The following is a 22534-nucleotide window of genomic DNA, read 5'->3' as shown; positions in this document are numbered from 1 at the left end:
CCTCTCTTTAATATCTCGTTTTTCTTCCCGCTTTCCTTTCTTGCTTCACTTTTCTCATTTCCATATTATTACATCTTCCCCCTTCTCTCTCTCTCTCTCTCTCTCTCTCTCTCTCTCTCTCTCTCTCTCTGGGGATGCTGCTCAGGGCCCCGTCTTTCCCGGCAGAGCTATGCGGCGTGGCAACCCTAACCCCTACGACTCACACATTCACTTATCCCACCACCCAGGGTTCACGCAAGGTCACACAGCCGACGTGAGGAGCGAGGGAAGGGTCATAGCCTCAGTATACGAAGCAGCTGATGCCATGGAATAAACGTAAGAGAGACAAACTGCCGTGTAATAGCGCTGCTCCGTGTGATGAAGTGAGAAAGAGATAGATGGAAACAGTATTGTCCACTCTCCTCAACGGTTTTTCGGACGATGGAGCGTGGCTATAGGCAAGGCGGGGAGAGAAAGGCTGGTGGGTGGACCGACAGAGGAGAGGAGGGGAAGGGTTATGTAGGACACAGACTTAGAGAACGGAGATTCCACCTTAGAGAGAGAGAGAGAGAGAGAGTGAAAAGCAGACGAAAATGCAACGGACTAAAGGAAATGAGATTAACGAGCGGAAAAATGGTGAGGCGATATAAGGAGAGATTCAGTTGAGTGAGGAGAAGGAGGAGGAGGAGGAAAAAGAGGAAGAGGAGGAGGAGGGGCAAACGAGGGCGGGTTAAGCATTCTGAAGATAATCTGTAGCAGCGGACCGGAAGTGGCGCCTCGCACGTGCCTGGTCAGTGAGTGCCGTTGTCAGTGCCAGTGTAGGTGCACTCTCTGGTGTCCCCGGGGTGAGGCAGTAACGGCCTGATGCGTATAATGAATGGTGGAGGCAAGCTGTGACGATGACCAAAGATAGGAAGAACAGAGAGGGAAAGAATTATGCACACACACACACACACACACACACACACACACACACACACACACACACACACACACACACACACACACACACACACACACACACGTGCGCACTAATGACTTGCACAGATTAACATAACCAGTTAGTGAGTTGTTACCAATAAGGACACGTGTCACTCAGACTCACTTAACCCCTTTAGTACTGCGGCACATTTTTACCTTGAGATTTGTGTACGATTGGACCATTTTATTGACATTAAGAAGGGTCTATGGAGTTCAGAAAATCAATGGCCTCAGTCTTCACTATTTTAACCCCGACGTAAGTTTCTGAAGCTGTAGAGAATCACCAAATAGTAAGAAGAATGAATATGGAAACGCGTCATGGCACTGAAGGGGTTAACAACACCATTAACAACCATAACAACCCACTGCGTACCTAACACCCGTCAAATAAATCTTTTGCTGCACTCAACTTAATGCTCGTGAACTCATTACCTGGACTTGCAGCTTCGGCATGTACAGACAGAAAACTGATGAAGAACTCGCCTTATTTCGTCACGTATCGCATTCAGATTGCAAGAACAAACGCATATAGTTCATCCGTTTCGCGTCTTATCCTGATTACTTTTAGCGGATTATAATGGATGATGATATTAAGGTTTTCAAAAGTATGTTATAATGATCCTTGTGGTAATCTAACAAGGATTCCCCATCACCAGTGACAAAAACACCCCTCAGAACCTGACTAATCATCTCCGTGGCTTTTGAAACAGTCTTGATGAGGGCACAGAGTTAAAGAATACGGGCTTTAACCTCCACTGGTGTTGTCAAAGGGTGGTTGGATGAGAGAGCCGCACCAACCTCAGGCCGGCCGCGACAGTGGGTGGGTGTTGCTAACTTGCTGATCATTGCGGGTCTATCGGTCACGTGATGATAGAAGGAACCCGCACATCAGGGCAGCTTACTCCACACTCCACGGCTACACACACACACACACACACACACACACACACACACACACACACACACACACACTAAAGAATGAGGAGGTGAGGGTAAATGACCTCGGTGTGTGTGTGTGTGTGTGTGTGTGTGTGTGTGTGTATGTAAGGTGACATTCATTCTACATGACATCTTTCTTCGCATCATATACGTAGATACTTGAGTCCATGCTGTGTTAGTTGTGTAGAGACATTCAATGCAGAACCTTTGCTGAATAACTGAGGGACAGGCAAGTGGAGGGACCAGCCAGATGACAAGAGAGGAGGAGAGATAAAGATTGTGGAGACGCGAGGAAACTGCTAGTCAGTCATGCCAGAGTGACGGAGGGTGATGTGGGATGCGGAGAGAGAGAGAGAGAGAGAGAGAGAGAATCACCATGGGCGTGACAATGTGACTATAATGAGAGCTCACAAGTCGAAAACAGAGAGGGGTCTGTTAGGCTACCAATGCCCCCAGCACAGCCTGCCCGCCCACCTACTTGCCCACCCACCCACCCGCCCATCCTTCCATCCACCTTGCCACGCCTCTCCCCACTGAGAAAACCACCACCACCCACCTCATGCCCTGTCCTTGCCTCGCCCCGCCCTCCCGCCACCACAACTGGCTTCCCTGCCTGGCATCACTACACCAGTCAAGGGATGGGCATTGTGTAACATTTTACCGGCGCCGGTCCAGAGTAAACAGCGTCTCTCTCTCTCTCTCTCTCTCTCTCTGGCGCACAGATATGTTCATCAGAAAGGATTACTTCACGTAGAAATCAATAAGTACGAAATGAGACACTTAAAAGTCTGTTTCAAATCAACACGCGCAGGGCAATATAAATCTCGTGTTGGAATTCAAGTTCGACTCACTCAGTATTGATTAATTTCAATGCGCCACAACAGCGGGTCATAGTAAGTAGCGAAAAAAAAAAAATCAAGAAAAGCAGTATCTTATGCAGTACAGATGATGAAACTTTCCGAATCAAACAAGCAACACTTCAGTAAATTAAACGAAGAGAATGCTGATCCTTACGGACATTGTATCGTTCTTTATTTCTCTCTCTCTTACACACCACTAAAATCTTTCGTTGCATTATAATCAGCTCCGTCACACCGCGTTAGAATTCCATGATAAAATAGGAGAGTGAGATTTTGATCGAACCATGACTCAACCAGCGGCAGACACGAATGTTACTGATCAGGGCCATTGAGCGCAAGTATTGTATAGTCAAGGTCACTGGTCGATGAACGTGGCACACACATGGCACTTTCCCTCATTCGTGTCATCTGATCCGCCATTCATCCATCAGCTGCTAGGTTTCAGACTTGGTTGATTAGAGGAAAGAAAGGTGAGAGAGGACGCTGTACACATGGTAGTGAATACAACAGGTAATCGACTTATGGCCACGACTGTACAGGCGATCGTTGTTTCCTAAGAAATGTGTGTTGTTTGGATAGTTCACGGTGCAGCGGTCCAACGTTCTGCTCATGTTACCTTCCACAGCATATACCACGAAATTAAGAGTTATCAAAAGACATACCTTATTTATTTATTTATTTATTTATTTATTTGAGGAAAATGTGTTGTTATTACATTCTTTTCCATTTTTGTTTGCAATGCTGAAACACGTTCGAAGTGTTCACCTGTAAATTCCAAGCTCCTAAACACCAAAAGAGAAAGTGCTTCCTTAATTCAAGAGATTACATAAAAGGAAAAATTCACAATAGAATATAAGTATTGTACGTATGAATACATACAAAACATGAATACAATTATCTAACCAACGATAAAGGTGTTACAGTGTGAAACATACAAAACAGCCTTCAGTCTTACGAAAAACTAGCAAACAATGACGTCAGACTTTCAAGGTATGGATTCTCAGCCTTGGTCGTGTCGCTCAACTCTTGTCTAAACTTGTTGAATCAAATATGAATAAGCTGCACTAAGTCCTTTCATTGAACCTCCACGCAGACCAAGGCAGCAGTTCGTAGGTGTGTCACTTCAATTCCCAGTAAGAGCAAGGAAGTTAGTTTTGGCTTGAGAGATTTTACGTATTGTATGTCTATCAATGTAAACCCTATATGTTAATCTCTCTCTCTCTCTCTCTCTCTCTCTCTCTCTCTCTCTCTCTCTCGATAAGAAAAAAAGTAAATGCATAATATTGACAGCTACACAAACATTATTCGTACATATTCAGTTATGATCACTTACAAATGTTTATGTATGGAAGTAATAAATAGCTAAAAGAAATTAGGTAAATACGAATAAATAAATAAATGAATGAATAAAATTCAGTCACAAGAAAAATCGAAAAAACTCATTATTCATTGTGTGTGGGGGGTGAGCTGATATTGTTATGACAGGTAGGACATGTAGTGAGTATCGAACCAGTAGTGATCGGGTAGTCAAATGTCTTGCGCATGTCAAGAAGTGGTGATTGAAGGAGGTAGAGACGAGTAACCATCTTCCGCCTGATAGATGGATAAGGAGCTGCAGGAAAGTTGTAAGGGAGGACTACGGTACTTATAACCACTGTAAAATACTTCTGGGCCCCGCCTCCTCTACGTGATAAAAGATCTAGTTGAAGTTGCACTGCTTGGGGTGATTTTTTTTAAGGTTCTAGTGATAGATTGATAAAATTCAAATATTATTAACAGGGAAAATCATTTAAAGGAACCCGGCTCATCATCTCGGTGGCCTTTGAAAATAGTCGTGGTGAGAGATCAGTGTTTCTATAGACGGGAGGACGAATACAGTGACACTTATCAACGACTCTCCCACTCACACAGATTAGACGTATCAGTAGGAGAGGTAATAAGGGAAAATTCATGCTGATAAGAGTGTGATATGTATTGCCTTACGTGTTAATGCAGCATTTTTCCCCACTCACAGTAATATGACGTAACAGAAATTGGGCAAAAAGGAGTATATTGTATTTCCTTACGTTTCAAAACTGGTCTTTCTGTCAATGTATGTTTATTTTATGTTTCTATTTATTTAAGGAGGATATTATAGTGAAAGGTAAATGGAATGTGTATGATAATTATTCTCCTTCAGGCATGCTTTCAACTCATTATAGTGTAGGAAAATTTGTACTGACGTAAGAGCTTTTTGTCGGTTTTTATAGTTTATGAGAGAGAGAGAGAGAGAGAGAGAGAGAGAGAGAGAGAGAGAGAGAGAGAGAGAGAGTTTGTGTCTAAACCTCTGTTATAATGTTTCAAGAAGTAAACGTTTCCAACAGTGCGTCCACTCCCTGCCTGCGGGAGTGACAGGCGGGACAGGTGTGGCCCAGCATGGCTCTCTTGAAAAACTGGCTCCATGTGAAGTCAAAGAGCAACAGCAGTCGAGTCCGTGTTCATCCCCAGACAGATGACGTACACACTGTAGGTTAAGATCTACTGGTACCGTCTGCCATCTCACGGGTTACTGGAGGTGATTTGACTGATTTTCCTTTAAGATCATTGAAACCCGTCTTAAACATAGTCACAATGCGCGTGCTCAGACGATATGTGTTGCCGATGTGAGATTGGTGGTGTAAAAAGAAGAATTTGCAGCCATAATTCCTGAATAGCAGGTTCTGCACAAGTTCATTGCCCATCTTAGCTGATAGAAAGTTGCACTGTAAAATCAGAAAATAATAGAAATGTTGAATAAAAGAAAGTTAATCAAGAATGCTAAGCTTTTAGCAGCACCAGATTATCGACAGAGGGACTCTGGTGTTGTAGTTATAGAAATTATCAATGACATGCTATGTACAGTTACTTACAAATGAGGCTACATATAGCAAAGACTGGCCGAGGATAATGATTACTTTGCTGTTTTTAACTTTAACCTCACTGGAATCCGTTGGTATCTCCAGATGTTATTAACAAATTTCCTATTGATATTTGAGGAAACGTCTTGGGTCAAAGGAGGATTGATTGCGACTTAAACTGAATTCGCATAACTATTCAAGGACTCATTTTTCCATCCTATCGCAGAGTTTCTCTTGGTAAAAGTCTACGGAAATTTGGCGCATTTTGTGAAGTCTACGGGGAATGTTTGCCATCATGGATATCATATAGATGATGTGGGTTGTATGGGTGTCCTCTAGTTGAGAATGTACAAGAGCAGGATGATGCATTCCAGCATGGCGATTGTAAGGGATTGTAACTAATAGAAAATAGACGAGTTTTCAAGACACGAATGGAGAGCGAAGAATATATATGTTGCTAGAGCAATTCGATAGCCTGCCAGGTGGTTCAGATGCGTGGAGAATGAACCAAGTACGTTAAATAATGAAAAATAGAGAACTAACAGATGCACCAAGGAAGACATGTGCGTAATATGGCGCTGAGGGTGACAGAAATGTAACCTTTGTGTGTGTGTGTGTGTGTGTCCTGAAAGTTCCTTGTATCTGCACCACACTACACCACCAACACCACCACCACCAGCAACAATATAAGCAGCAATAGAGCGTCGCTTTGCTCCAGTGATAAAGGTCATCGTGATAAAATGTTCATGAGTGACTTGTGACGGAATTGATCTGCCGATAGCTTCCTTCCCCTCACCGTATGAAAGGGGAAGTAATCAATAAAATCCTTCTATCCAGTTGGTTGCAGTTCATTGTACATTGCGTAAAATAAACCCGCTTACCTCATCATATATCGCTACGCTTTATAGTTCATTATATTTACAAGGAACTAATGACAGCTAAGAGAGGGATTTGCACTCCTCTCACCCTTGCCCAGGAACAATATAAAAAAATAACAAACTGACCGTGAGCAAAAAGAAAGAATAAAGGGGAGGGAGGATGAGAGGGGAACACAAGTGGCAGAAAAAAACCTCTAACTGGAGTAGACCGAATTAACGGGACAGATATAAATTAAAGTGGCTCAGCACCTCGAAGATACTATTGGCAAAACATTACTTTACGGTGGATTCACGTAACTGTTCACTTAATTGTCTACTTCAACATGCACAGATGAGTATTGTACTGTTCACTAGTCATGGTAGATTTACTCAATGCATGTGAATTTGAGCTCATACGGTCCAATACCGAGTGCTGTATGCTACAGAGTTACTGTTTCATATAAGTTCGGGTTGGTTTAAAGCTTCGGATTGCGGCTACAAGGCCAATAAAGGTAGTGATACAGAACGATCCGTGAGTGATAGAGAATCTAATGGTACACTTTTAGGTTTGAATGTGTTGAGGTTGATATTTAAGACTATATTATCATACATTAGCGATGCGGTTATGTGTGTATGGGAGACCTCCCTGTATACAGTGCTGGATCATAGCATGTGTTTTGCGGTGCTCTTGAGACAGTGAAGGTGTGTGTCATGGTTGTGACATAACTGTGCTGCATGTGTGCCATTTTCCTGTTTTTGGAAAAGGATGAAAACTTTCAGAGTTCCTATAAAGTCATTCAATGTACAGTGGAGCGATTATTTGTTCCAGTGACCTCTGAGTAAGTGGTCAAATGTAAAGTGTGGTCGAGAACTTCCTGTTGATGAACGCTAGAAACACCGTATGTCCTTAATAAAGGTATGTGAGCCATGTAATACACCTGAGTGAAGCAATCTTAATGTGCATGTTTTGTGAGATTCAACGATAAAGTTTTCTATGTACTTTTCTGCAGCCATAAAAAAAAAAAAAAAGTATTACTTCTGTGAAATGCCCCATGTCCTATTCAAAGTACCGTGTAAAGGTGTGAAGGGTGGGATGTGTAGAGGACAAGTTTGAAATGGTACTGAACAATGAATAGATCACACTTCTACGAGCATTTCTAACCCCATTTTACCCTATCGAAAATGAATAATGACTTCAGGACAGAATTTTGGTTACGTTAGTTTAGATTTAGTTTCCCCAGACTAAAACCCCACTTTCCCAGGTCCCCAAGCTTGTTAGACACAGGGAAAAAGAAATATAAGATAGGCTATATTGGTTTTAACAGCAAATTTGCCTTTTCCTGCAGTGTTATGAAATGCACATTATCTTTGTCTCATTTCACACCGTACAATTGTATATGAGCAGGGGGTTTAAAGACATCATAATATAAATCTTTTTATTGGTAATGAACATTATTTTGATACATGTATGTACATTATGTAGGTGGCACTGCCTACATAAAATCAGGTGTCTTACAAAAACCATGTGTGGTCATATAGTGATGTGTTCACATTGATGATCACCATAACAAGCAAATCTATCAATATCTATACCTGTTAAAGTAGTCACTGAAATTATTAACATGTAACTGTTTTACGTGTCTATCTCAGATGCAATATTTCTTTCAAGAGGTTGGGTATTATAAAAAGGCCTCCAGCTATTCCTGTCTAGGAATGCACACACACACACACACACACACACACACACACACACACACACACACACACACACACACACTCATACACTCATCACATGCTTCTGCCTTGTGGTCCACCCTCATGCCTCACATCATAAATTAAGGATCCCATGAAGAGAATATAATAAATAGTTTAAATTTCTTCATTATATTAGCAAGAAATACACAGCTTAAAATATTGATATGAAATTTTAATATAAAAAATTTAGTATAGGTATGCTGCACCAGAAAATTTAAAGTTAGGATTAAATCAAGTGTTAGACAAACAGATATTGATTACAGTCTTACTCCTAAACTGGTTTCATAATCAAATAAGCTACTCATTATATATATATATATATATATATATATATATATATATATATATATATATATATATATATATATATATATCATGATGGTGCATGGAAGTCCATAACTTGCTTAAAAAAATATGAATATTGATATATTAACATAATCCTACTAGAAAAATACTGAATTTCTTTCCATTATAGTGCCTTGGAATACATAATCTGTTGAAGGGAAATAAAAAATATTTATCTTATGAAGATACATATTATTTAAAGTCCTGAGATCATTCAAAGAAACCTCAATAATTCTAGAGTACAACTTTTATATGGCTCCCAGTATGGGTAGGTTTTCAATAGAATTACACATATCACAAAGTTATGAGAATGTTATAGCAGCTCATCGCTGCCCATCATTCTTAGGATAATGAAGTATACTTCTGGAATACAAAACTATGATAGACAATACATATAAACTACAAAATATAACATAAATCCATGGTAAATAATAATACTATGGAAAACTACATGGTAAAATCTATATGAGTACATAAAAAAGTAAGTAGGAGGATGCTGGTGTGAAGGACTGGAGACTTGCAGCTGTTGAGCTCAATGTGAAGTGAATGCATATCAGTTGGAAATGTCAAAAATACTTTCTGTAAAGAGAAGAGTTTTGTTTGATGCAGTTTTACATAATTCTGGAAATTATATAAAACCCCATAACATTAGGCATTCCCTAGACATGACATAAATGCGTGCAAATATATCAGTAGTTACAGTACTAATATCAATAGTAGTTACATTTCAATTTATCCAGAGCTAGGCACGATAACAGAGAGATTAATCATGATAACTAGCAAATAGTTAACAATAATTTATCAGCAATAACTTATTATCAGTAACTACCAATAACTTTACTGCTGATAACCAATAACTGATAAGTGAAAATCCGAAATTCCAATCCTAGCAATAATGATGTTGGTGCTCTAAAACTTTTAGATTGATACATCCAAATCTTTTATCTTTATCTTAGAAAACCTTAAAGAATCTTAGAAAACTTTAAATTCAATGTTTATCCGGTTTCTTCACTAATAAGAATTATTGTTTTAAGTAAAATAATTATATTTTGATTTTGAAAGTTTAAAACTTCTACATGCTTATGTTCCACAAACTGAAACTATATATCACTGCTTGTTTGCAACCAAAAGTATTGGCAAAGCCAAGAGATCGATAATGCAGAAAATATAATTATTGGATAACCGATAATCCGACATCATCATTGCAATAATCACGACAACACCCACTTTTGACTTTATCATGCAAAACATTCCTCAAAGGTGTAATATCAAGCAGTGTTGTATTTGGAGATTCTATTTAATCCTGTTGATCCTTGTGTGTCTCGGTACAAGGTTAGGAAACCTACTGAGTAGTTGGTGTCCAAGTGTTTCAAGTGTATTGTCAGTCATTAATTTACTTTTCATAGCTCATTCACTTTAGCATAAAATTTCCATGGAATGATTCTATGACCACAGACTTAAGTGTGTATAGCTCTTTTTCAAAACAAGCTTCATCACACCTTTATTATGACAGGAACCAAATTATTTAGTAGATTTTAATGGAAACATGTGATTTCCTAATCTTAAACTATGTTATGTTTTAGGTAAATTAATTTTCACTTGGCTGTCAATATTTTAAATGTATGATTAAAGAATAAATTAAATAAAAAAAGTAAAATAGCTATGATCCAAAATATGAAAAATATATCCTTGATGCACATTTGTTAATCAATAAAATTGTCAGAAAAAAAAACAACTGACAAATAAAAAAATCTAGCTCACTCTGGGGGAGCCAAACTGGCAAGATGAATGGTACAGCACTTACATCTGTTTGTATATTTTGAAAAAAAAAAAAAAAAAAAAAAAATATATATATATATATATATATATATATATATATATATATATATATATATATATATATATATATATATATATTTTTTTTTTCAAAATATACAAACAGATGTAAGTGCTGTACCATTCATCTTGCCAGTTTGGCTCCCCAGAGTGAGCTAGATTTTTATTTGTCAGTTTTTTTTTTCTGACAATTTTATTGATTAACAAATGTGCATCAAGGATATATTTTCATATTTTGGATCATAGCTATTTTACTTTTTATTTAATTTATTCTTTAATCATACATTTAAAATATTGACAGCCAAGGAAAATTAATTTACCTAAAACATAACATAGTTTAAGATTAGGTTTCCATTAAAATCTACTATAATTTGGTTCCTGTCATAATAAATGTATGAAGCTAAATAATTTGTGGTCATAGAATCATTCCATGGAAAGTAGTATTGATATTGAAATATACATAATGACAGTTCATATGACTTGCTTGAAATTGTATAATAATATATAGCTAGCTTTATAAACACAGATTTCTCACAAAAGCATAGTGACATGTTACTAAGACAAAAAAAATACTGTAAAGGTTAAAGTGATGACTGAAATAAATACAAAACAGAAACAGATAAAAACATGTTAGACATGACAGAACAAAGAAACAGGAACATTTGAGTCTTTGCAATTAAAAATTATAAAGAAATATAAATGGCAGACATACTACATATACATACTTAACAACCAATACAAATGATGACCATACACTACTGCTTGGAATTTACACAAATGTATTCACAAAAATACAAGCATATGTACAAGGTGTTAGAGCCTGGTCTGGCCTTTTTATGTGACCACATTATAGTTCATCAGAGAACAAATATCATGAATATATAGAACGATAAATGCAAACAGATGAAGTATCTGAGAGGTTAATAATAATTAAGTAAGATTATAATTTATATGAGCCAACAATATGTCCTGTATGGTTCCATGCAGCCACTACAGGTGAGAGCCTGGCTTCCTCATCTCTCTCTTCCTAAAAACTTAATCATTATCATTAGCTACTTCATATATCAAGAATATAAATAGATGAATAAATGCACTAATGGATAACTAAATTCATTAAAACAACAGAGAGAGAGAGAGAGAGAGAGAGAGAGAGAGAGAGAGAGAGAGAGAGAGAGAGACTAATATATATTAAAAAAAAAAAAAAAACACACACACACACACACACTCGGCTCACAACCAAGAAAGCTTGGGTTTGAGTCCCGGGTGCAGCGAGGAAAATGGGCTAAGCCTCTTAATGTGTAGCCTCTGTTCACCTAGCAGCAAGTAGGTACAGGATGTAACTTGAGGGGTTGTGGCCTCACTTTCCGGGTGTGTGGAGTGTGTGTTGTGCTCTCAGTCTTACCTGAAGATCGGTCTATGAGCTCGATCTGTAATGGGGAAGCCAGCTGGGTGACCAGCAGGTGACCGTGGTGTACATACATACATAAATATAAATATATATATATGTGTGTGCATGTGTGTGTGTGTGTGTGTGTGTGTGTGTGTGCGCGCATATATCATATACAGATAAAAAAAATAATTGAAAATCAGTAAGGAATGCAAAAGAAAAAAGAAAGTGACAATAAATAAGACTAAAAAAAAAAAAAAAAAAAAAAAAATGCTAACAAAGATGCCCTGTGACAGACAAGGACGGGCTGCTCACTGTGTGGCAGAGTTGCAGGAATACTGCCACTGTAAGAGGTAACTAAAAGAGAGAGAGCAAGAGAGCTATGAACTACTTGTATGATCTTATTTTTACAATGAGATGAAGCATGTCATCCTCCCTTGACTTACTACCTACCTTTAAGGGAAATCACTGACTGGTATGTAAAATGATGATGATGATAATAATAACAATAATAATAGTAATAATAATAATATGGCATCTTTTTTCTCATATTTTTCCTAATATTACTTTGAATCTAGTTTAGTTCTTAAGCTCTTTAACACATCATATTACCAATATCTATGTAAGTACTTTGACATTGTATGTAAAAGATAGTCAAGACAAGGCATCCACATGTTTCGAGTCACAATCATAGTCACATTCACAAGCATTCCCTCACATCTTAGCCTCTACGCCCTAAGAGAAGATACAACTCATCCTCACAGACCATGCTATAATGGTCTGCTGCACAGTAGTCCTGATTGATTCTTCCTATTTCAGGACTCTACAACAAAGTTAGTTTATCTTTACTGCTTCATAATTGACTAACTTCCTTCAATTTAGTAAGCTGAACTGATCAGATGCAGGATAGCTTCTATCAATGCTTTCAAGGCTGTGTCATAACTGATGCATTCACAACTATTCCCCATTCATCACTGCCATGCACAAACATTCTTTCTTATTCTACAGAAATTAGTATTCTCTTCACATTACCCATCTTTTTTCTGATCTTCCTTGTAGCTCCTTTCAAAATCACACTTTTCTAATTTTTTTATGTTAAACGCTGCTTAAGTTATTAACCTCTTCCAACACCAGGGACTCAATACATGAGAGAAAAAAAAAAAAAAAAAAAAAAAAAAAAAAAAAAGGCCCCTTACATTACATAAGGGGAACTTTCAAAATTGAGAATGTTTCAAATAAGGGAAAACTCTGTGATGCAACAGTGTCATAGGCTAAGTAGTATACCTGTGTATATGACTTTTAAGATGTCATCAGCTTTTCAGTGTGTGCCACTAAAATCTGAATGTTTGGGTTTACCACTATGTAGGAGTGTGGGGAAAAAAAAGAGTTTTTTTTTATTATCATAGCTATTTCTTTCTTGGTTTTAGTTTCTTGTGAAAAATGTTTTTTTTTTATAGTAAATAAATGTTGTTGTTGAAAATATCAAACCTCATTTTTTTTATTAGAAACCTATTAGAGGTGAACAATGTGAGAAGGACTAAGCATGATGGCAGACTTTAGTGTATGTACACTGCAGCTTTGCTGGGTGACAGACAGCTGCTGTGTGGTTGTGTAAGTGCTCATCAGACTTTAACTTTAAATGTAATGATACAAAATAAATGGTGCTTAAAGTACAGGAGAAGGGAACGCAAACATACATATGAATGGGGACTGTTGTGACCGTCACCAACAGGCTGAAGGAGGTTTTAGGAACTGGCACAAGGATGAGATAGATGGATGCACTTTGAATGTTGTGAATAAACAGTAAACATACACAGTGAGATATCTTCCCTACAGTTATCTTAATACATATGAATATAAGAAAGCATCACCTAAAACAGCTTGCACTGCAATGTATTGAAGATGGCCACTATATGAACAACACAGAATATGTATACTCATGCCCAACTTTTTATAAGATTTTAAACTGTTTAAGATAACTGAGACAAAAGTAAAGAACTTCAGTAGTGAAGCTAAGTTCATTGCCATTCAATGCTTTCAGAAAGACTGAACCATTCCTGTCTCAGAATGATACTTTAGTGCATTATATATTTCTTTTGGGAGAGTAAATATTACATATTTTGCATTATAATTTAATCATTTCATATTCTACAGTATGGTATATTGAATTAAAGCTTTTTTTTTTTACATTTGATGAAATAAAAAAATGCAATACAGTATAATGGTTTTGCCATCAAAATATCTCCTCTATTAGTCCATTAAATTTGGGGTTTGCTGTTCATAATAAATGTAAAGCTAGGAGTTTCTGTACAAAAATCTTACTAACTTTTCAAGTCAGCATAGAAAAATATAATGAGACAAGAACTCAGATTAATAAGATTAATAAAGTACTTAACATTTATTAATATTGTATGCATGTATGTATATGTTTTAATGTTCTTAACCTATAGTCTTCCAAATCTAAATGCAGTTTATTGATGTGGCCTTTTAGGGAATTCCTGGCCTTCCAGCGCTGCCAAGTCTATGTCAACTAGTGAATTATAGCTTTGTGTAAATAAGTAAGAGACATAAAATGCTTTAATGAAAATCCAACATCATCAAATAAAAAATAATAAATAGAAAAAAGTTAATGTTCCATGCTTATGATATTCATATCACAATAACAAATACCAGCAATCCTGTGTAAAAACATTACAATCTTTATCAACGTTCACCATAGTCCTCAGTAAGACAAATGGTGCAATAACTGTGTTCCAAATACAAAATGAATGAGTGAGGTATTTTGTATATAAGATAAAATGTTGTTAACTCCATTCACATGGCAACACTCATTGTTGTCCAAGCCTCTGCTTACCTGTGAGACACAATATGGGGCAAGATCACATGTAATGGTGGTAGTATAATGAACCTGTTCAAAAGACAACATGAAGAACTATAACAATACAATGAGATATTTTCTTGATTAAAGTGAGTATTATAAATATAAAACTCATTCAAATGGCAACACTCATTGACACAAGACAGACAGGTGAGGCCACTTGCTAGCCTCAGGTCAGGTCAGGCAGTGCTGGAATGCCGTGAATCCCCTGACTGGCCATGCCAGAAAACTGCATTTAGACTTGGAAGACTATAGTGTCACAAATGTGTTAAATGCTGTATCTCTCTTGTGTGTTATAACATTCTAGAGAAATCCTTTACTTTTGTAGGAACACATCTCTAATGCAAAATACAAATCTATAGGAAACGGTAGCCAGATTAACTTTTTTTAACCAATGGTATACAATAATTCAATTAGTTCATACATAGGGAATGTCAGTAATAAACAACTGCTTGGAATCAATGACTGCCTCTAATGAGGGACTTAAAATGGTCTATCAGAAACCTGAATGAGGGACTAAACCTGGTGCCTGACACACTGAATGGCACAACTCTATATATTGCACTCTTTCTTTCACCTTTCTCTATGTTTTGTTACCTCAGTAAGCAAACCACCTTATTACTTTTTCATTGATGATCATCCATCTTTTTTTCATTAATTTATTTCTTTTTTTCTTTTTTAGTCTTATCACTCATTCTCATAGCATTTAGTATGCCAGCCAGTATTATGATTACACATTTCTTGTCTTTTAGAAACATGTAATCCTAAAAGGGCAATATCAAGTCTACTGATGAATAACTCTCATACAAATTGCTGCATTAATTATACAAGATGACTGTTTTTTGTCAAATTATTAGGTAAAATTGTGAATGTTTGTGGATGACATTTAAACAAGTAAATACTTTGTCCAAACTACTGTCCTATAATATTGATATAGTACAGAGTGGATGTAAAATTAATAAAGATCAAGAAAAATCATGAATTTCTGCTTATTTTGAGAAACAGATCAAACTATGAACAATTCTTGCAGTGGAAATATCAGTGATTCTGTGAGTCACTTTTTCTAGGTGAATGTAATGTTTCTTAAGAGCTGCAGTTTTGTTCATTCTATTTTTCTTTCAATGAGGAAAGTAGCACCTCTTAAGATAATAAGCCTCGTTTGTTGTGGTTCAAGTTGGGTGTCTTGTGTACACATGCATAATGAAAGGCAAGCAACAGGAAGCACAGTGAAGATAATGTACCTTATTGAATCATGATGCATACAGTACAATTATCCCTAATTTTTAATTATATACACTTTCCTGATTCTGGGTGGAATCTGAGGAGCTTGGTATAAATTTTATAGCATGACATTCAATATGACAAGACTATAAATCTTCATAGAAGATTTGTTGATATTAAAAATTACTATATCTTGAAAATCATATAAAAGTATAATATACCTTAATTGTAAAAAAAATTACCTCAGTAATATTTTCACATTTGAGAAACTACGTATATATACGTAGCTGCTTGTAGCAGACACCAGCAGGCTCATTGTTTAAGGGGATGCATGTAAGACCACACTCACCTCACAGGCTACTACACTGAAATTGAGTGTATGCACATAGTAACAATGGTGTGGGTGTCTCTGAAGTGCTCTGCTACCTAAGCAATGAGTTCCTCCAAAGCCTTATCACGGTCATTGTCATGCTTCAGGAGGGCATCCACAATCTGCTCCTCTTCAAAGCCAAGATCCAAAAGCTGCAAAGAAATAATGTTAATAATAATAATAATAACATAAATACATCTAGTATAGGACCAAAAATACACTTCCTGGTTAAATATGTAAGCAATAAGGTAATCAATGTACGTATTATGATTCCATCAATGAAAATTTTCGCCAACGGCTTCCATCATACTCTTAAATTACTCCTAAATTATTCGCATTCTCACCAACCCATAGAAATAGGCATTACTGTTTGTCATGGTTGCTAGCACTGCCTACCACCATGTCCAGATGGCATCTGGTATTCAGTCAAAGCAGCAATGATCATAATAACAACAATAACCTATCTATTTATATAACAGGCCAGCAATCCCAAAGAGGGTGACCCAGACATTCTTATAGTCCCTAATGGAAAGGGACAGTCTCTTTGATCACCAAATAACATCCCTAAATTTCAGGCATAGTACAGCTTGCTACAACAACAACAACAATAACAACAACAATAATAATAATAATAATAATAATAATAATAATAATAATAATAATAATTAATAATAACTATAAACATATTTTTCCTTTCATTTATATGAAAACTCACTTTTATAAAGTATGAAATTTTGAACTTAAATCACAGTAAATCATTATTTATGTGCATTTATATGAATATTACTGGTTCTGCACTGAAGTGTGTTCTTTGCAGTGCTATTCAATGGATACTCAATAATGATATCACTGGACACTCCTGTTTTAATGGTGTATACAGTTTTCTGTGTGGGATAACTGTGTACAAGACACCATCCTTCCTTTCCAGGGGTGTGGAGTCGGATTTTCAAAAGTCCAAGTCCGACTCCGACTCCAGTAAATTTAAATGTTGCGACTCCGATTCCAACTCCAAGAAATTAGAAGGTTGAGACTCCGACTCCGCTTTTTTTTTTCTCTCGTTGATGAGGCCTTCTTGGCATCTGCTGAAAAGCGTTATCAGCCTAGCTCAGCAAGGGGAGAATGGAGACGCGTATAATACAGGATCACACGATGTACTATACTCGTTTATCAGTAAGACGACAGAACCCCCCAAAATAAGCCCCTCCCACACCTTTTCCTGATTGGCAGGTCAGTAAATGAGGTCTAATCTCACCCCTTCCTCCTCTTCTCTGACACACACACACACACACACACACACACACACACACACACACACACACACACACACACACACACACACACACACACATATGCTGCTTGTGGCACATCACGTTATACAATATAATGTATGGAACATAACGACGGTAAATGTGTGTGTGTGTGTGTGTGTGTGTGTGTGTGTGTGTGTGTGTGTGTGTGTGTGTGTGTGTGTGTGTGTGTGTGTGTGTGCGTGTGTTTGTGATATGAAGATTCAATTACATCCTCATATAAGGAAAGGATGCAAATATATAACAGATATATGTATATACAGTACATGGTTTATGAAGAAATGTTACACGAATTATTATTATTTTTTTTAATATTAATTTTGTTGGGAATAAGGAGTGGTGAGTGACCTGACTCTCTCTCTCTGTCTCTCTGTCTCTCTCTCTCTCTCTCTCTCAGTTTGTGTGGATTTGTGTGCTTATGACTGAGAGAGAGAGAGAGAGAGAGAGAGAGAGAGAGAGAGAGAGAGAGAGAGAGAGAGAGAGAGAGAGAGAGAGAGAGAGAGAGAGAGAGAGAGAGCAGTTATCTTACCCTAGTAGGTCTCAGGGGATTTCGCCATGTCAGGTCACTCACCACTCCTTTTTCCCAACAAAATGAATATAAAAAAAAAAAAAAAAAAAAAAAAACTTTTGTGTAACATATCTTCATAAACCATGTACTGTACATACATATATCTATTATAAATGTACATATATCTATGATTAATTTATATTATATCCTTTCCTTAAATGAGAATGCAGTCTCTCTCTCTCTCTCTCTCTCTCTCTCTCTCTCTCTCTCTCTCTCTCTCTCTCTCTCTCACACACACACACACACACACACACACACACAGAGAGAGAGAGAGAGAGAGAGAGAGAGAGAGAGAGAGAGAGAGAGAGAGAGAGAGAGAGAGAGCATTGTCGTAACCAAGATGTCTCGGGATTTCCCCGTGTCAGGTCACTCGCCACTAATAATCTTTTCGTGTAACATTCCTTCATAAACCACGTACTGTACATACATATATCTATGATACATTTATATTATATCATATCCTTTCCTTATATGAGAATGTAATTCTCTCTCTCTCTCTCTCTCTCTCTCTCTCTCTCTCTCTCTCTCTCTCTCTCACACACACACACACACACACACACACACACACACACACACACACACACACACACACACACGAAGAAAGAGAGAGAGAGAGCGAAGTTGTCTCAGCCTAGGTGTCTCAGGAGATTTCACCATGTCAGGTCACTCACCACTCCTTATTCCCAACAAAATGAATATTAAAAAAATAATAATAATTCGTGTAACGTTTCTTCATAAACCATGTACTGTATATACATATATCTGTTATATATTTGTATCCTTTCCTTATATGAGGATGTAATTGAATCTTCATATCACAGACGTACGCACACGCACACGCACATAGTACCACACTCATTTTACCATCGTTGAATATCACTTAACAATTAACCTCTATGATAAATATAGCATTAGCTCATGCAAAACACCAAAAAATATGGCAAAAGGGGATACCCATATTATCTGCTGTCTGGGTGGTTGTTGCTGCATGTACCGCCCTCCTTCCTTAGGGTATATCCTCAACAAAATAAAAAGCATGAAAAATATTAAAAATACCAATATTCCCGCAGACTGCTTGATTGGACACATCCTCCACAAAGTAAATTTCTCCCAATTTGTAGGAATCTCCATGAAGTGGAATCTTTACTCAAAAATATATCACGTAAAGGAGTCGGAGTCGCTCATATTTTTACCGACTCCGACTCCGGCCAAAAGTAGCCGACTCCTCGACTCCGAATCCACACCCCTGTTCCTTTTATTATGCATGCTACACAGCCAACCTCTCTCTCTCCTTCCTTGCACAGTTTTTTGTCTTGTATTTGAGTAAGACAAGAAGCTTAAATTCTAGTACCATCATTTATCCTGATTTTTTAGAATGCACATTCCCATACATACAATCTTTGAAGAGAAGTTGTGAGGTTAAGGAGTCATAGAGACACAAAGCATGATGAGTGAAATATAACAGAAGTACTCACTTGTTTTGCAGCTGCCAAATGATCTTTTGTTTTCTGTATATCTCCCATGTAATGATAAAATGCACGCTCTGCTTTGTAGCCATCTTCTCCATTCCCTTGAAGTGACTGCAGCTCTAACAAAACTTCAATAAGCTGCAAGATAGAAGAAACAGTATTTCAATAACAGGAAATCATCACTAATACATACTTGTAGTTAAACCCAATTCATGGAAAATACACAAGACTAATCTAAATATCAAACCTCAAGGCAAAATACACATCTCATAATAATAAACTCGTATAAAGTCCTCATGTATACACACATGTACACAAACACACACCAAAGCAACAACAATCTCTTCACTCTAGGCAATAGAAAATGGCCCCAGCACTATGTCAGGGCTGGGAGGAGGAGGAGGAGGAGGAATACCTAACTCAAGCTCTCTCTCTCTCTCTCTCTCTCTCTCTCTCTCTCTCTCTCTCTCTCTCTCTCTCTCTCTCTCTCTCTCTCTCTCTCTCTCTCTTTTCAACAGAAATAAGAATGTTAATAGTAAGTGATTTTTCATACTAAGTACGTACATTAGGAAATAAAGCCACACAAATCTTTGAGGAAAAATTTTATGGTATCATAATAAGTCCTATACTTAAATATTGGTTCCAAAAAAAATAATAAAATTATTGCCAGCAGGGTACATCGGTACCTATCCTGATATAAGTGAATCATACACCTTTGTAATAATGATGAAAGTCAAGTAAGCCATTGTATCACATACAACTTACATTCTGAAAGATCTCTTACAGTATCAGGGAAAAAAATAAAAAAAACATTATTTTAGCAGAATGCAGCCATGACTCAGTGTGTGCATTCTTGGATATATCATGAGGACTACAAGGACACAAAATATGCATCCTCGTATTGAAGGGGTTAAAATTATTGAAATAGATACCTTTTTGTGGTCTGTCCCAAGTTTTTGAACAGCTCTTGCTACTCGGGGACGAGGGAAGCCCATTTCTGCCATGTTCTGGACTAAGGCCTGAGCATCTGTTGTCAGTTCCCCAAAGGGGTCTGGAAGGCGGGACTTGATTGGAGTGTGTAGGGAAGAGATGGCTGGATGCTGGACAGGTGAAGACTGATAAAGGTGTTGATTGGATGATATCTCAGATAATCCTGAAATATCTGGCAGAGGTTTCCAATCCTGACAAAGAGAGATATACTACTTTAGCTTTTGAAAATTCTACATGTTAGACATTTTTTAATCTGAATTTTCTATTATGAAAACTAAACACACAACCAACAGAATAAGCACTGACAATTAATTAAGTATTTAGTTGCATAAAACCTGTTAGTGAACAGACACTGGCCATTGAGTTACCAAGGGCAAAAAGTAATCATTATCGTGTATCATGTGAACCAGCCTTTTAGCCAATGAATTTTGCACAAAACCGTTTTTTTTGTTTTGGATCACATGTTTTCTTTGGTTTTCATATGGGAAGAAAATATCATTAACATTACCTCCAGGCCAGTAAGTCCTGTGCTTGAAGGGCGTGGAGGTGGTGTATGTGAGACTCCTCGACTTTCATTTTGGGACTGCAGACCACTGCTGTATTTAGTTACTTCTGAATCTTCAGCTGCAGTCAAGTCTGGCACACTCCGACAAGACCGCAGCGACCCAGTGGTTGATCCCGCAGCACCAGAACTGCTGCTGTGACTTGGTGTTGACTCACCTGATTGTATTCCAGACTGCTGATTTTGTTGAACATGGCATTTGTTATGCAAGTAATATTTTGAATAGAAATCCTCCAAGTCTTGTCTTTTACTAACTGTTGATCCTCTGTCAACGGACTGCACAGTAGAACCACCACCACTAGTGTAAGTAGGAAGAGTCGATGCATTCCCTGTGTTATTACTTGGGCTCATTACTCCTTGTGTTGTATTAGATATACTATTGGCTAGATTTGCAGCTTGGAGGCAATAGTCATAAGGCACAAACTGTGCAGTTTTGCTTGGACTATTTACATTATATCCACTCCCCCAAGGCTGAGGATAGTATTTGTTTTGGAAAGTCCTGGCAGGATCCTTGGCATATTGTGGATCTGATGAAGAAGGTGTGGAAGATGTTTGGGTTACTTGAGGATTTTTAGCCAAATGATTTCCATACTGTGGGAACCCTGGCCTCTGCTGTGTCATATTCTGCTGTTGTAATGATTGTTGCAGATGCTGCTGTTGTGGAGGCATGAAGTATGGATACTGTCCAAATGCACCATATGTTAATTGTCCATTTGGGTATACATTATGATATGTTTGGCTCTCCTTAGTAGGAGCCTGTGCAGAGTTTGTTCCTTCCACAGGTTTTTGAGTGATGTGTGATGAATCAAGTACTTTAGCAAGCTCCTCCATATCATTGATTGATTTTAAAGCGGCACTGTCAAAAGGATCATTACCTTCCCCTTCAAAGTCAGCAAAATTAATATTAGCTGGTGTTTTAGAGGGAGACCTTACAGACTTATTAGATGGAAATGGTGTTGGTTGAAGCATAAGGCCATAAGATGATGCATTATTAGATACATTAGTCGTCTCAGTTCTGCAAGCTATGCTAGCATTGTTAATTACACCGCTTGAACAATAACTTGTTTCTTCAGATGTGGAAGCGGAAAAAGCCTGTGGAGCTTCGTGTGATGCAACCTCAGGACTAATCTGATTAATGCCACTTGTTGCTATTGAGTCATTACCATTTATCTCACCCATTTGGCTAGCGTTGGTGGTGGCAGTCACTTCCTCAGCATCATCTTTGTTTGTCTTTTCTGTTTCCTGAGTTTGTTCTTCCTGATTTACTTCTTCCTCCAATCTTCTGATATCCTCTTCCTCTTCCAGTCTGCTCTTTTCCTCCTCCTCCTTTTTGAGTCTCTCATTCTCCTTTTCC

General features: G+C 37.5%; 1 protein-coding gene and 1 long non-coding RNA gene across 6 annotated transcripts in view; one reads left to right on the top strand and one right to left on the bottom strand.

Annotated features, from left to right (window-relative positions):
• The window catches only part of LOC123518799, a 57452-nt gene continuing 34918 nt past the window's right edge, over positions 1-22534 (top strand). Inside the window, exon 1 of the long non-coding RNA XR_006678879.1 lies at positions 1-7408. This is a non-coding gene — a long non-coding RNA (uncharacterized LOC123518799). The remainder of the gene's footprint in view (positions 7409-22534) is intronic.
• LOC123518798 (stress response protein NST1-like) overlaps positions 8768-22534 on the bottom strand; it is a 17825-nt gene continuing 4058 nt past the window's right edge. For 4 of the 5 annotated variants that reach the window (XM_045279807.1, XM_045279809.1, XM_045279810.1 and 1 more), the window contains exons 3-6: positions 21127-22534; positions 20561-20809; positions 19635-19766; positions 13934-16436 (exon numbers count right to left, since the gene is read on the bottom strand). The exon at positions 21127-22534 is cut by the window's right edge and continues 182 nt beyond it. In XM_045279807.1, the coding sequence (XP_045135742.1) occupies positions 16341-16436; positions 19635-19766; positions 20561-20809; positions 21127-22534 (1885 nt within the window). In that variant the 3' untranslated portion in view covers positions 13934-16340. Of the gene's footprint in view, positions 9172-13933; positions 16437-19634; positions 19767-20560; positions 20810-21126 lie in introns of those variants that run through there. The other variant, XR_006678878.1, reaches the window with a different exon arrangement.

Source organism: Portunus trituberculatus, chromosome 44, assembly GCF_017591435.1.
Source record: "Portunus trituberculatus isolate SZX2019 chromosome 44, ASM1759143v1, whole genome shotgun sequence".
Classification (NCBI taxonomy): domain Eukaryota; kingdom Metazoa; phylum Arthropoda; class Malacostraca; order Decapoda; family Portunidae; genus Portunus; species Portunus trituberculatus.
This window is presented reverse-complemented; position numbering and strand designations above follow the sequence as displayed.